At 42.0% G+C, this 17,099-nt stretch overlaps 2 protein-coding genes across 2 annotated transcripts; both read right to left on the reverse strand.

The window, feature by feature from the left end:
- Positions 1-6,682: 6,682 nt before the first annotated feature.
- Positions 6,683-9,340, reverse strand: LOC308371233 (uncharacterized protein; the record flags this gene model as incomplete). The annotated part of the gene is made up of 5 exons (XM_080846079.1): positions 6,683-7,637; positions 7,743-7,828; positions 7,920-8,120; positions 8,898-8,986; positions 9,187-9,340. The coding sequence occupies 5 exons, from the start codon at positions 9,338-9,340 to the stop codon at positions 6,683-6,685; spliced, it is 1,485 nt and encodes a 494-aa protein (XP_080702205.1).
- A 2,593-nt stretch (positions 9,341-11,933) lies between these two features.
- Positions 11,934-15,682, reverse strand: oafb (OAF homolog b; the record flags this gene model as incomplete). Its single annotated transcript, XM_080840962.1, has 4 exons — positions 11,934-12,196; positions 12,761-12,938; positions 13,048-13,182; positions 15,425-15,682. 4 exons carry the CDS (start codon positions 15,680-15,682, stop codon positions 11,934-11,936), a joined length of 834 nt encoding a protein of 277 aa, XP_080697088.1.
- Between the last annotated feature and the right edge of the window lie 1,417 nt (positions 15,683-17,099).

Here is a 17,099-nt window from a genome sequence, read left to right on the forward strand (position 1 = left end):
ACAGTAAAATGATCCTGAGGTTATTCTAATGTGTCAAACTTTCAAATCAACTGCCGCATGTCATCACTGTTGTAATATTCATAAGTTTGAAGGGTGTCCCCCACTCAGCAAGCATCACAATCTCTTGCCTCTCTGAGCGCTCTCAGACTCCAAGTTTGGACTGGAATATATGGAATATTTGGATAAACCAGCAACTTACTAAAGCGCATCACTTCTAACATTGAATGCAAGAGAAAAGGGTATACATGTAATAAATGTTTTAGAAGGCGCTCAGAAAAGATGCCACTTACCTGGACAGTGCGTTAAAAACACAGAGATGATTTAATATTATGAATGGTTGTTTCCAGGCTTTCTTTGATCCTTTTTCTTGATAATGAACGTGTATTCCACTTTATCTCTTACATCTACAAAGAAACGTTGACATTTCCCAAACTAGGTTAGTGGAAGAACGTTCATCTTTTGAGTATACTGCACCTGTAGATAGATAGGCAATTTGCATAAGTCCCCTGGTCTGTCCTATCCAGACTCTGATGTTTTGCATAAGACAACAATAGGCAGTGTGGGCAGCAAACTTCGAAAAGCTTCACTGAAGTGTGTGTGGCAACGGGTCCATGAGAGTGTTTGTGCGGGTCTTGACCCTATCTGTCAGAATCTTGGAAATGTCCATAGATAGATGTCGGTGGTCAGATAGTGACAGGAAATGTAAGACTGTGAAGAGTGGGGAGAGAGGAGTCATTCTACCTACATGTGTGCTACAATCCTACTGTGACTCTCTTCTGCACAGGGAGTGATCCTGTGCCGTGTGGTAGATCCACGGCCAGCCAATGTGTCAATCATCCCACATGGTTTATATTTGCATCATCAGAAAGATTATTGTGTCTACAGATACATTTTTCAGGTTTGTTTGCAGTCGGATTATGTTGCAAATGTAACCTTAAGTTTGCATTTTTTTTCTCGAAATGGATTTGGCTGATATCACTGGAATTTTTTTTAACATTACTGAAAACGGGGTGCTTTTCATAACAGCTTGCACAGTATAGCACGCTATAGATCAACCATAACCATGTTGTCAAAACACACGCAAAGCATAGAATTCATGTTTAAAAGGAATCAATTTTGTCTATGAATAGGTCAGTTCCACCAAAATGAAAAGACCATGAATCATTATTCAAAACCAAGGCGATGTAAATTTCAGAGACAAAGTCAAAACAACGTTGTAGCCTGTTTTTCCTTACCTCCAATTTTCCAAATTGTGGTCTTAACTGTCTTCCTGACTGACACTGATTGCTTAACGTACCAGCCTGTAATTTTTTGTGGTTACCTAAATACCATTTAGCTGGGATGCAGACAGAAAACCTGAGGGTGTGGGTTCTTTATCTCCAAAAGTGGTCCTTGTACGCAAAATTTGAACGTAGGGCTGTGAAACTGTGTTGGTTGGTGGGACATTTCCCCTCGGGGGACATTCAACAACTTTCTTGACACCCATTTTTGTGCCCCTTTACTGACTGAAGCTCCCAGAGTATTCTTATATGCCGTCACACCACCTTCACTCCTATAAGGTCCCATAGCGCCATGAGATAATCTTATTGTTTTTTGAGGCTATATACATAAAAAAAAAAAAATTGAATTGAAAACCAGAATACCATTTACCAAAGCACCTTGAGACTATTTATTTTGGCGCTATATAAATAAAATTGAATACCAGTGTCACATGGAAAGCACTCACATCTTTAGTTTCAGGAAGATGTCGGTCATTACATTACACTACAATACAATTGATATGACATTTTTTATGTAAAAGTGCATCCGGAAAGTATTCACAGTGCTTCATTTTTCCACATTTTGTTATGTTACAGCCTTATGCTAAAATGGTTTGTATTAATTTTCCCCTCATCAGCTACACTCAGTACCCCATAATGACAAAGCGAAAACAGGATTAGAATTTTTTGCAAATGTTTTAAAAATAAAGAACAAAAATATAACACATAAGTATTCACAGCCTTTGCCTCAATACTTTGTTGAAGCACCTTTGGCAGCAGTACAGCCTCAAGTCTTTTTGAGTATGATGCTACAAGCTTGGTGCACCTATTTTTTGGGCAGTTTCTCCCATTCTTCTTTGTAGGACCTCTCAAGCTCCATCAGGTTGGATGGGAAGCGTTGGTGCACAGCCATTTTCAGATCTCTCCAGAGATGTTCAATCGGGTTCAAGTCTGGGCTCTGACTGGGCCACTCAAGGACATTCACAGAGTTGTCCGGAAGCCACTACTCCTTTGTTATCTTGGCTGTGTTCTTAGGGTTGTTGTCCTGATGGAAGATGAACCCTTGCCCAAGTTTGAGGTCCTGAGCACTCTGGAGCAGGTTATCAAGGATGTACATTGCTGCATTCATCTTTGCCTTGACCCTGACTAGTCTTCCAGTTCCTGACGCTGAAAAACCTCCCCACAGCATGATGCTGCCACCACCATGCTTCACTGTTTTTTCACTGGTATTGGCCAGGTGATTAGTGGTGCCTGGTTTCCTCATGACACAACACTTGGCATTCAGGCCAAAGAGTTCAATCTTTGTATAATCAGACCATATCATTTTGTTTTTCATGGTCTGAGAGTCCTTCAGGTGCCTTTAGGCAAACTCCAGGCGGGCTGTCATGTTCCTTTTACTGAGGATAGGCTCTCGTCTGGCCACTCTACCATACATGCCTGCTTGGTGGAGTGCTGCCGAGCTGGTTGTCCTTCTGGAAGGTTCTCCTCTCTTTACAGAGCAACGCTGGAGCTGTCAGAGTGACCATTGGGTTCTTGGTCACCTCCCTGGTGACTAAGGCCCTTCTCCCCTGATCGATCAGTTTGGCCGGGCAGCCAACTCTAGGAAGAGTCCCGGTGGTTCTAAACTTCTTCCATTTACGGGTGATGAAGGCTACTGTGCTCATTCTGACCTTTAATGCTGCAGAATTTGTTCTCTCCTTGAACAATTCCATATCACTATACTTTAAGTACGTTATGCCTTACCGATTGTGACATCTGAATGGACTATTTTGTGTGTAATTTGCACAATAAATCAACACATGTATTTGAAAGTAAGACTATTTAGCAGAGAAGCAACGACCCATTTTGATGAACACATCATCAATTTGAGACAATTGTTATTAATCATTAACATAAATGTGTTCTGCAATTCATTTCCAATTTTCTGTGAAACGATTGCAAATGGCTGTTCTGTTGATGCATAGAAATGGTTCTGTGGTGGTGTGCATGCATTAGTACATTGTTTGAGAATAGTGACAAATTGATAGTAAAAAAACTGATGAAAAAAATTAAGCCTTTCTAAAATAACACTTCCACTTACTATGTTTTTGAAGTTTTGTGTTTAAGTGTTTATGCATGTGGTTGACATGGCATGTTTTCAGTCTAGCTGCTCTCTGTACTAGGGATATGCCATATAGCTAAGTGCTTTTGGGATTGTAGCACAAGAATTTAAAAAAGATCTTGTTGACTATGGATCTGCCTACATCACTGAGACAGTTGTCATGCTTACTGGAATGAATACAAGTTTGTACTTTAATTCTTGTTACACTAGCTAGATAACTGTAGTGTGTGTTTTACAAGGAATACATAACATAGAAAAAAATGTACTGCTATGAAAGCCATATCTGCCATCTTTGGTAGTCAGAAACACAGAAGTGTGCATATGCAACCTTCAAGCAGCAATTCGCTCTGTGCACAATATGGCGACCGTTGGCGGAAATGATCTGTATGTGATGCTGAGCACTTCCGGTCTAAAGTAAACATTCAGATTTGACAGCGACCACGAAACAGCCAGAGAGCAACGAGAGAGACAGAGAGCGAACGATAGCGAACGATAGCGAACGAGTGAGTTAGTTTTTCAGTAAGTTAGTTTTTCAGTAAGTTAGTTTAGTTAGTTAGTCAGTTAGTTAGTTAGTTAGTCAGTTAGTTAGTTAGTTAGTTTTTCAGTTAGTTTTTTCAGTTAGTCAGTTAGTTAGTTAGTGCACGAGCGAACGTTAGCGAACGAGTTAGTTAGTTTTTCAGTAAGTTAGTTTAGTTAGTTAGTCAGTTAGTTAGTTTTTTTTGTTAGTTTTTCAGTTTCACAATGAGCCTTTTTAAAGTCCAAGGGAAGCGACTTAGCTTTCAAAAGGTGGGAAACACTGTACGGCATTGCTGTGTGCCGTTGTGTACCTGTTCATCGAAGTACAACAAAACAGTTAGCTTCCATTCATTCCCCGTTGACGCTGCGGTACGGGCTGAGTGGAAGCAGATAATCCGGAGGGATGACTTCATGCCGACCAAGCACACCCGGGTCTGTAGTCGACATTTTAAGCAGACTGATATTGAGGTGACTGTCAGTGGACGGAGGAGGTTGAAGAAGGGAGCCATACCAGTTTTGTTTTCTTGGAACGGATACCAGCTACCTGCGCCCAGACCGAGTGTGTGGGAACGGCGTCCGCGGGCCGAGAGTCCCCCCCAAGAGCCAGACTCAGACTCGGAGATGGAGACTGAAATGGCTCCAGATCACGATTACTGTGTAGTCCCCCAGACAGGAGCGAGGGCAAGTAATTTGTCAGACGAAAACGAAGCTCTACGTCGTCAGATCAGGGAGCTTCAGCAGCAGGTGGAGGATCTCAATCTTCGCCAGCGGTTTGGAATAGAGCGTCTGTCTGCGTCAGATGAGGACGTGCGCTTTTACACTAGGTTTGCCTCCTACAGAAGTTTCGTGGCATTTTGGAAACTTATTGAACCTGCTGTGACCCACAAAATGATTCGTACAACCAGCGCCAAGATAGCCTCTGCCAGCATCAGGACAACGGTAGGTTTATTGTTGGTATGTTTTTGTTGATATGTTTTTAGTTTTATGTTTTATGTTTTATGTTTTTGTTGGTATGTCTCAACAGAAACTGAGACCCATTGACGAGTTTCTGCTGTTCCTGATGTACCTGTCAGTGGGTTTTCCTCTGAGGGACCTTGCAGAGAGGTTCAACATCCACCGCACAACAGCAGGTCGTATCATAACAACATGGACCCACTTCCTGTACTGCCTGCTGGGAAGCAAGCGCCTTTGGGTTCCTCCAGAGGTAGTGAGAGCTCACCTGCCACCTGAGTTTGCAGCTTTTGCAGATACACAGGTAGTCCTTGATTGTACCGAAATATTTTGTCAGACACCATCCTCTCTGCTCCTTCAGAGTGAGGTTTTCTCGACTTACAAATCTCATGCCACATTCAAGGCCATGGTTGGCATGGCACCCCACGGTGCTGTCACCTTTGTGTCTGGACTGTATGCAGGCTCTATGAGTGACCGGGAGATTTTCAAGTTGTCTGGGATTGTGAAGCTGTTGAAGCCAGGTATGGCAATCATGGTGGACAAAGGGTTTCGTGTGGACGACCTTGTTCCTTGTAAGGTTTACCGGCCTGCATTTCTCAGGAACAAACAACAAATGAGTCGTGAGGATGTGAGACAGACACAGGCGATTGCACGTCTGAGAGTGCATGTGGAGAGGTGTATCAGGAGAGTCAAAGAGAACAAACTGTTTGACAAGGCCATACAACTATCTATATGTGGGAACATCGATGAACTGTTCAGTGTGGCCTGCTTCCTGGTCAACTACCAGAATGGGCCTTTAGTGAAGGCATGGGCAACTAGAAAATGAACCCAATATGTCTTAAATGTTTTATGTTGTGCTGCGTTACGTCTGTTTGTATTGTCACGTATGTCTTGTCCCGTGTTCTCACCCGAATGGTCTGCACCTTGTCGCGGTGGGTGAGCTTTAAACTGAGACAGGCCAATTTTGTGTTTTGTATTTGCTGTCAATGTGTTTGCCACAGTATGTACATTAGCTTTGGGTTTTAAAGGACTTGAAATGAAAACCAGATGCATCATAGATGACACTAGAGTATGTACAATTTAATAAGGAAAGATTGAACAACACTTTTTAAATGATCCTATATGTAACCGGTGTAAATCTCTGCGTTGTGTTATAAAAAATGTCTCGTGGACAACTGTTGTAAGATGGTAATTTATTCCTGTAAACACACCAACAGAAATAGTTTCCAGCCTGCTTGCTTCACCTATACTGTAAAGGCTCATTCATGCATTAAACAAACAGGCAAATAAAAACAGACATGTAATATATACATCAAAAATATACACGTAAAGAAAGATAATTAAAAACAGTATCACACCTGTAAACACACCAACAGAAATAGTTTCCAGCCTGCTTGCTTCACCTATACTGTAAAGGCTAGCCCCCCACATGTAACAAAAGGAAAACCATATTAAACATATGTAAGCAGTGTTTCCCCTAGGTTTGCAGCTTAGGGGGGGGAGGAGGGGGTCGGCGGCAGGGGCGTGGCGGCGCAATGCGCCGCGGCGGCGGACACGGACACAAACACTTAAATGAATTATGATGTTCATGTGTTTCTTTTAATGACAGCAGTCAATATAACATCTTACAGTAACAGTATGCAACAATTATACTTCAGGATTAGGGTTAGGATTTTTTTTTTTTTTTTTTTTTTTTTTTAGCTTCCAGGGGTGGAATGATATTTCCTATAACTAGTTTATATATATAATAATAATAATAAGTTTTAAGAGGCTATTTAATAAGATAGATGCTTACTTTTAAAGGCAATATCTATCAGATTCATCCATCCAATTTATCCTTCACCACCTACCTCATTCAGATTAAGAAATGATAGAAAAAGAAATAATCCCCCCTCTCCCTTATGACCCTGGCAACCTCAACATCTTTATAAATTCTTTGCACAAGAACATCATCCTCTGCAAAAACCACAAAATCACACCACTGCATCCCTGTGATAAGCAGCTGGCCTTGCACCTGCCAGTAGTAACTGTGGCTTGGCTTCAGACGGAGGGCGCCATTCTGCATGCGCAGGTACCCGCAGTCCACGTAGCTCTTCACGTTAGGACACTTCACCTCCACCAGCCCAAATGGTGGTGCCTCCATGGGATCAAAAACGACCCCATCTGGAGAGGAACCGAGCCAGGGAGCATCTGGATGGATGACAAATCCTGATGGCCAGTAGCTGATGTTTTTGATGTGGGTATATTCCTGAATAGCTTCTGGCTCCAGTGCAAGCCCCCTCTTCATCACAGCTGTTTGAACCCCACCTTTGCGGATACGTTCGGCAAGGTTCTCAGCAGAGCTGTGACCTCTGACATGGCACACCTCCCGGAACCTTGAGGAGGTGAGCCTCATCTTCCTCAGGCTGTGCCATTCTGCACTACCACTCTGTTCCCTTGTGGCCCTCTCGATGGATCTTGCCATGGCGAAGTTGATGGTAAGCGCCATTGCATTACACTGTTGTTGGTGAGTGCACACAAAGGAACAAGTGCTTGGGTCCAGCCTGTGACCATTTAACGGCAGTGGGGGTGGAGAGGGTGCGTCTGGGTGGTGGATGATGACCCTACTCACTGGCACAGGGTGCTGATACGAAATAGGGCTTCCGTCTTGAACGCTCCCAAAAGTGGAATTGACGAGGGGGACACCAGGACTTATGGAGAGCGTGGTGATCAATGGTGCAAGGTCTGCCATGAAGTCCTGGTATGCCTCGTCGACCTTCAGGACATCGGGGTCGGGCAAGTCCCCCCGCACTGCTTTGTAGCGCTTGCTCCTTTTGAAACAGTTACATCATAATTAAAAAAAAAACAATAACTTTTATAACAAAACAATCTGACAATGACTGCAGAATATGAATGAATATTACAATGAATATTACCTCACACCATCAGCAGCTGTGTACTGTCTCGACTTTGGTTTGGTTGAGACAAATACCATAGTATTCACTCTGCCAGGTTTCACACCCTATCAAGAAAGCGGGTAAAGTTTCAATCAAATTTTAAAAATCCATATAACATTAACAATTTGTGATTAGCCTTAGTTCTTAAGTACTAACCAGTTTTCGGGGTTTATGCCACTGCTGCTCAGTTTCAGTGCAGCTGAGGACTGGCGGAACTGCTTTCAGTTGCAATGCAGAGTATTTTGTGCTCTGGTACAGCAGTGCAACACTGTGATTGCAGAGAGCAGTTCCAGCCACACAAGAACACTCAGCCACAGCTATTTGTATCTGTGTCTGAGTGCTGTCCTCAAAAGTGATCTATAGATAAAACATGATTTTAGTATTATAATTATTATTATTTAAATAATACAGTTAAGTATTAGTAGAGCATTGAACTGGTTAGTATGGCCTAGATTGAGGATACAAAGTCAGCTCTTACCTCTCACTGACTAATGTACCCATCATGTAAAGGCCTACTTAAACTTGTACTCCAAAGAACAGGAGCAGTACAGAATTGAACAGGTTAGTATACTGTAAATCCTCAATTGTGGCCAGAGGGTTTTATTTATTTAGGCTGCACAGCCTGTTTTCTAATTGAATCTCTGTCTTTACTTGAGGATACAAAGTCAGCTCTTACCTCTCACTGACTAATGTACCCATCATGTAAAGGCCTACTTAAACTTGTACTCCAAAGAACAGGAGCAGTACAGAATTGAACAGGTTAGTATACCACAATCCTCAATTGTGGCCAGAGGGTTTTATTTATTTAGGCTGCACAGCCTGTTTTCTAATTGAATCTCTGTCTTTACTTGAGGATTTACGATAGCCTAGACTGAGGGTACAAAATCAGCTCTTACCTCACACTGACAAATGTTCCCACCATGAAAAGGCATACTTAAACGTATACTCCAAAGAACAGGAGCAATAACAACCGGTTTCTGGGGTGTCCATGTCCAAGTATAGTTCAGGTTTAAGTAAAATAAACAGACTCGAGATGAATAATTGTTGTTCTACATCCACATCGCCAACTTTAGCCACAAAAACACCCCAGAATCTTGAACTTGAACTGATTAAACACATGTATTTCCACCCTACTCTGACGTCGTGAGGCTTCTCATGTTTTCTCATGGACCTATAGCAGACGGCCCTGACGGTCACCCTACCCGCAGGGTCTTTATTTGACACTGTGGGAATTTAACATCATTCATGTAATGTGAATCAAAAACACACTGGACTTCTTTTCAACACGGTACAGTCGATCAAACAAACTGATGCTCGAAAAGTAACTAGTAACTGCGCGATTTGTCTCTAGTTCTCTGAACCAAGCTAGCTACCTAGCGATGGCACAACATGAACGTATTCTGAGGTATTTTTTTTAACTTACCTTCAAAGTTGTCAATATAACTCGAGAGGTACATCTTGTACCCCTTTTCCCGTTTACTCCGGGGGGCAACGCATCCTTTTTTGACAATTCTGTGGACGTCTGATATGGTCAGTTTGGGCAGGTCTTGTAGACATCTAGTGAAAAACATCGCCATCGTTCCGGAAGTACTGAGCATCACAATAGAGGGAGCGGAAATAGAACGGAAGTAGCTTCTTGCACCGAGCGAATAAGGAGTTTTGGTCTTAAGCTAGCGAGATGGCTACCTAAAAGGCATGCAAGAAACCAATCACCAATAATAGCATAATTGGCACTGAACCACTGATACAAGTTTGCAAGCACACAGATTGGTGTCTCAAGACCATATAGCTGGTGATATGGTGTAAAAGCTTTTCTTACATTTCCGTGGGGGGTGCTGTCCTGGACCATAGTGCACACCCTGGGCAGCAAATGGGAACAAAACATTTGTTTATCTGTGTGTCACATTACATAGCCATATACCATCACAATTAATCTGAAGATGATTCAAAACTCGTAGCCCATAAAAACATACCTACAAAACAGTAAATTCCTAAAGGCTGTTGCTTTAAAGCAGCAATAAGGAGTTATGTTCCCAAACTAGTAAGCTAACTACCTAAAAAAAACGTACAAATACCAACAGCCCAGTTGATACTGATAGAAGCTTGGAAACACACTACATTTTTTTTTTTTTTTGCAGTATAGCTGGCAATGTTAGGCTGTGATAGCCTTTCTTCCATTTTTGCAAGGTGTTTCAGGCAGGAAAAACACAGATCTACATAGTGCATATCCTGGATGGCTAGTTGGAAAGACACAGGTGTTTAATTGTCCTTCACATGACCATATGCTATCAACATTAATTTGAGGATGGTACCAAAACTAGTTGCCTATAAAACCATACCTCAAAAAGTGTCATATTGTTGCAGAGTGTTTCTTTAAGTGCTTTGTCCGTTATTGTCTCAAATATAAATGACAGAATTGGGCCACAAGAGGGCAGCATTCAGTTATAAACCAGAAATGCACGCTACAGACATTTGCCTTCACAGCAACATATGGGAGCAGTGCTGTGTGTGGGCGGGAGGCATGCGCTCTGAGCAATAGAACATTTTTCTCACATAAACCACATAAATTCTTGTAAGAACAGCATTTTATTTCACACAAATGCAAGTATTACCCTCAGATTCAGCTGTACAAAAATAGTTAAAGATTTATATCACAATTCTCTACATATGTTGCAACTTGGACCATATTTGGCTTGTGTCAGTTCACAGTTATATTAGCATCAGTTTCATGTAATTAATGGAGAATTCTGTCACCCGTAATAATGACAACAGGGCATTCAAACATTAATGCAGAGAGAAAAAATCCCTAATACCATAGCACAAAAGTGAAATTCTGTCTGTGAGTGAGACACAACAGTCCAATGTGTGCTGTTTATGGTGCAATAAAAAAAAAAACTCTTGAGGAATGGTTTCCTGAACATAAACACCTAGGCCTAGAACCTAAGTCTGGAGTTTGTAGCATTTTTAACTGGCATGAATAATCTCAATCAATAATCTTTGCAAAGGAAAACATTTTATCAACATAACACTTAATTAACATTTAACAAGAGAGGCACGCCTAACTCAGCCTTCCAACTCCTTAATACCCAGCAAAATAAGATCAGGTGAAGGCAAAACACAATTCAATAAATGAAGGGAACGTGACACCTGGGAGGAAGGCACTGAGAGTATCCTTAATACACTGAGAGGCTTTAAGGTATGGTATGTAGGATGAATGGTGATCTACTAGCAGAAACTGAATAAAGTATTCAAAATTATGTTTTCATTAGTGTTCATAATCACCTGTGACTATGAATTGTTGTGTTAGAATGAGCCTTTCATATCTACGAGCGGTTTCATGTTCAAGCAGTCCTGCATGTTGCCGCCATGTTTCTACAGTAGCCCAGGGTGGACAAACCAACACACTGGCACCAGAGAGGGCCTTTGCGTCTTTATGGCACCTGACGGCCACCGTAGCTTCTCCTACATGCTTGGAGAAGTAGTTGGTTGGTTGGTTGGTCTGTAGATCTTACATACTGTACCTTTAAAGCCTACCATGTCATACTGATCACCCACCATATTTAAGTACAAGTGGAAGACAAGACTGAACAATAGCTGGTGTGGTGGTGACTAAACCCAATGCAAAATATGATCATTAGAAAACTGAAAAGCAGAAATTTGCACTCCATTGTACTTTATGAGGTACAGGTTGGCTGTGAGTGTAGCTACTAATGATGCTTCCTGTCAGATAATCTAAGGCCGTTTTTTAGTGCTATAAAGATATATATTTAGGGTCACGGAATTCTAACCAGTTACTGTTTTTTTTATAAATAATACAATAACAATAAAAAACTGCATATGTAGGAAGTCAAACTATGAGACCAGCAAATAATACCCTTCTCCTCTGGGGTCAAAGCATACAGCATGTTACTTTAGGACCATTGTGGTCACTTGATCATTGTTCACTGAACACTAATAACCACTTAACACGGATGTAATGTGGCCGCATGAAACTGTCTTCCAGTTCCTCTGGTTTGGTTTGTTCACATGGTATCAGAAAGGCACGCCTTGGATGTTCAGAGATGCAAAAAAAAACATCTTAACGGCTCGCGAAGAGGAGAACACCTCAGCTTAAAACTTGGCATGTAAACACGCACGTGCATGTGACTATGCACTCCGCTCCGCGGGCTTCTACTCTTCCTCGTCCCAAAGGCAGAGCTGTCGGTGCGGCGTGTAGAAGCTGAAGCGGAAGCTTTTGCTGCAGCTCTTGATGCCGCACTTGTAAGGGCTGGAGCCTCTGCCACGGCAGTACTTCAGCAGGCAGGGGTACCACTCTAGACGCAGGTGATAGGTGCACAGGCAGGGCTGCCACAGGCCCGTGGCCGCCGAGCAGGCCGGAGGAGCGGGGACGTCTGGTCTCTGAGGCTGAACCTCAAACATGGACCTCTCCAGTCCTGCAGGGGAATAGCAAAACACAATTACTTAAAAGGTGAAATCTGTGACTCTAATCTAATGTACTTTTTGACAAATTAATTGAATCGCTCCTTACGGTCCTCTACCTGTCTATTGTGTGTGCGTGCTTATGAAAAAAAAAAAAGACTGGTGTCTGTACACAGTCCTAGCTTTGTAAATGGGAAACAAACTAAATGGCTCAGGGCTTAAGTTACTCCAAAACACCTGTGTTCATCCAACACAGACGTCGTCATGCGCATGAGTGTCTCCAACATATACCAGGTTCCTCCTCTACTTAGTACTTAGGCAGTAAGATTTGGCCACACAGTATTCTAGCCAATAAAAACGTTGCTCAAGATGAGGACGGAAGGAAGGGGTGTAATTTGAGCTCAAAAATCAACAATCTTTTGCCAGAATCATGGACTCTACATAGCAAAGGAGGGGTTCAACAACGAGAGGGCAAACTCACTGCGCAGCAGCACAAACCACTAGACACTGTATGTTTGTGTGTGTGTGTGTGTGTGTGTGTGAGAGGCATTCAAGCGTGTGCTCCTAGGACTGCCCACCTCTACTGGACCAGTGGGTCACATCAGCCTGGCTGGCGTATGCCTGCTGGGCCTCTCCGCAGACATTGCGGATGTGGGCGCTCAGATGCCAGGCCTGCGTCAGGTTGATGGCAACGTCCATGCTGAGCTGCTCCATCCCCCGGCTCTCGTCAGCCGAGCGCACCACGTGGGCATTTTTCTAGAAAATGTCAACACGAGAACATTTTACAAGTGTTGATTGTAAAGGGTGTGGGTCAAGGTTTTGCGCTGCATCCGTGTTGAGCGTGATCACTCCCAAGATGACTCACCTGTCGGAGCCTCGCCATGGACTCGATGGGGATGAACTCTCGAGAGTCCAGGTGCGTGATGAAACACAGGGCCTGGTACTGTGTCTGGCCACGCTCCGGCTCCCCGAGAACTAGTGCACGGAAGATCTTCACATGCTATCAAGGGCACATAAGGATGTTAGAATTTATTTAAACATTTATATATATATAAAATAAAATAAATCGCACTGTCGACACAATAAGGGGTGAGAAGGCAAACTTCTGATGAGGATATCTCTTCTCTCTTCTCACATATCTGAACAAAGTAAACATTATATCATGGATAACATACAGACAGTAGGTCATTGTTGCCAAATAAACCCTAAGAGTGTAGTCAGGAAGTAATAAATCCTGTAGGGATTTATTTTGTAATAATGACCAGCTTGAAGGACTAAATCCAATTTGTTACATGGATACCAACTAAAACGAACCAATAAAATGACAATGGCTATTCATTCGGAATATTTGTTCACTATTTGGCTGTTAGATTTTGAATAGTCTAATACAACTCCACCGCTGGCTAAGGAATAGACACCGGTTGCCTCTGGTAGCAGGAAATACCCTCCAAACTTTCTCAAAGAACTTGATCAGAGTAGATTATTCTACAAAGACATGCAATAATACTCAGGCCAGGGCGATGTCTGGTTATTCAAATTCTAGAATTAGGTGAATTACTGTGAAAAAGTTAAAAGCTTACAAGTGCTCAAATTCTAAGAACCAAATGGCAAGGCATTCAAGTTTCATAATAACAGTGCAATCTGAAACACTGAAACGCTAAAATACGTTGTTTGTGAGGAGAGAGCAGATTCCTAAATGTGAACCTGGAGCCTGAGTACTCCACCCCAGCAGAGACCATCATCAATCAGCTGATCCCCCTAACTAACCCACTGACCCATACACATACCAGGCATATGCAAGCCCCAAGTGCCTGGAAAAGGAACAAACGCTTAAATGTTTAGCAGAGCTTCTTTATTCAGCCTTCCTCATTCCACTCCCTTTCCTAATGGCCACCACTATAACAACATGCATAATGTGTGTCATTAGTAGCAGTCATCGAGGAGTGACCAAGAGTCTGCTCTGAAGGGGAAGATATTCGCAAACATGACTCATGCTTGGAAATGGACATTAGAATGACATGAACACATAAATACATGGACCTGTGACGCGATAGCCTAAATAAAGCACAGAAGCTGTGGAAGTGCGTGTAACCACTGGGAAAGTAGGAAATGCAATGCTTGCGTATTCATGGGGAAATGTGAGTAGGGGGTCAATCTGACCTGACCTGCAAGGCACCAGACCCCTAGTGTTTAACAGTGGGCTGCCTTAGCTTAATAAATCACACTTGCTGACAGATGATGTTGTAAATAGTCATACAAGGGCCCGACAGGTTCAGAGAGAAAGGGTGCAAGTTGACTGTTATCTGACCGGTATCATATCCAGGTAAGAGGAAACTGGGCATAGCAGCAAACATGTTGAAGGACTGTACAAAAGATGGTTATCAAGTTGTTCAACAAGTGGATAGCCAACTTCCTCTGCAATTTCACACGTCTATGCTATTTTATTTGGTACTTCGTAGCTACATGCCTACTCTTGTTTATTTTTCCTGGGAGATTAGAAACACATGCAGAGAGGCAGGCCTCTATGTTGAGTTGACCCTGGCAAAAGACAAAATGCCCTGTGTTTCCGGGCTGTATAGGGCTACAGAGGTATGCATTTCCAATGTCCATGCTTCAGTATACTTAATTTGAACTGGGCCTTTGAGAGAATAAAAAAAACTGGGTATTTTATACATTAGTGCGTCACTCTTCGCCCCACTGGAGACGACTAGATTCTACATATTATCTGATCCTGTTCTCTCAAACATTTGGTTGTTTTAGCTGATGATGGATAACTAAGTAACTGTTAAGTTCGTATTTTACCGACACGGATGACACCCATTTCTTTGTTAAGTGTGCATTTGATTTACGAAAGATCACAAGCCCATATCCTAGGCTGTATCACGAGATAGTCGAGTACTAGAGGTGTTACGCAGCATAATTTGAAGGCTTTCGGAGTAAAACAAACTTTTGTGCCCATAACATTGGATTTGCTATAGCAGTACCAACCGCAGATGCAGCTGTCCCAGAATGAAGACAATGCAAAAGATACGCTACGCTGAAATGCTCTGTACAATAATCCCATACAAAGTAGCCTATTTAATGCCAAAAAAGTAGTTGACACGAAACTGCGATTCAGTGGCAGCCATATATCTAACAATGCTGTTATTGAAATACAAGTGTTTACACAATACACAGCAATATCTAAAATGTAGGCATTTTTAAAAGAAGGCTTATAGAAGACTATAGATCAAAAAACTCACCCGCTTAAAGTCAGCCAACACTGTTATAAGAGTACCATCTCCTTGCTTGAATTCCACAGTGATAACATCCCTCTCACTGTCCGCCTCCAGAGTTTCCTCTGTAATTTGTCCATCACTCAAACGAACTAATACTTTAAGGTCTGAACAAATACCTACGGCTAAAAATAATGTGAAAATAAGGACCAAAATCTTCAGTAGGGCTGACAAACTCTGTCGCGCGTACATTCCAAAACCTCTGGGGAATTCCAACAAACTCATTTAACACAGCTACAAAACATATCTTCGGAATGTGTGTTCTCTTTAACAAGAAAACACAAAGGTATACATAGAAATCTTAAAGAAGTCTGCAGCAGCCGTTCCTGATAGTTTTAAAGTGTGGAATAGCACCCTTTTGTGTAGAGTTCTGACAAAATCCAAACATAAAAATTCAAGTGTTCCAAAATGTAAGACGCGAGAAGCGTTTACAAATGTTTCGACACGACACAACGTGTGATAATAAGAAACTTGTTTTATCAAGTCAACTTTCCCCCCATTGTCCCTTTCATGAAGTCCCATTACTTCCTCGGAAGTTCAAACTGACTATCCTGACTGCCGAGACACACTCAAGTGCTTGAGTGGGGGGCTCTTTCTTAAAGAAACATCGCCCCAACAAACATCCCCCATCGCCCCCATCCAAAACACCGATGCGTGTAAACTAATACCACAAAGTATACATGAGTGAAAAACACTTTAAAAAGTAAGGCAAAGTGGGGTAACGAATAAATAAACTCTTTAACGTCTGATGCCCCAGTCTACGGCTTTTTCTTTTTACAGCTAAACATGCAACACGGTTAGGCTACATGATGTAAGATCTATCTAAGTTTAAGTGTCTGTGTGTCCACGAAATCGCCTGGGGCAGTTGAGTGTTTTTTAGTATTTCTCGTGATTACCTTACTTAAAGCTAAATCATACACACATGGTCACATTTTGACACATAAAGTCTACGACTCATTAAATATGTAGGAAAAATAGGCATTCACAGTCATGTCTCGCTAAATCCTTACCGTAAATAATGCTTGAAAAATTAGAATTAAACCATTCACTGTGTTTCGCTAAATCCAGCATTTACTCTTAATAAAGATGTTGAAAACACAAACTTAGATTCCTGATATGAATATGTAGGCCACACAAGAAATTTTAATTATTGTTGTCACTAATGTTTAATTCATGAAATTGAAATTAAAGGCAGTTTGAAATGATGCTCCGTCTTTCACAGCTAGAGGGCTGCCTTTCCTTAATATGTCGATAATACTAACAGGTTCATTCCTCTCACTGACTGATGTGAATTGAAAAAAACAAAGGCTTTTTGGGCATTGTACCTCTGACAGTTAACACACTTCACATGAATTCTGAATAACCTTTTTGAATGTGCATGGGTAAACATATGTGATATTTGTGTTTTGTCAAAGACACCGGCAGCTCGTGTTGTAGAAAACCATCCAGAAATATTATATGTTGGTCAAGGAGACATTGACAGGGAGTGCACTAAAAACAATTAAATCAGACCTCCTATCATGCCGGAAATGTTTGTCATTACTGAGACTTTGCGTGGGATTGCCACATGACTGTTGCCCACTGAAAGCTTCTTTCATCTGGGCATGAGAGGAGAGAGGGCCCCCTCAGCTACTCTTTGTGT

Source organism: Sprattus sprattus, assembly GCF_963457725.1.
Source record: "Sprattus sprattus genome assembly, chromosome: 1".
Lineage (NCBI taxonomy): Eukaryota > Metazoa > Chordata > Actinopteri > Clupeiformes > Clupeidae > Sprattus > Sprattus sprattus.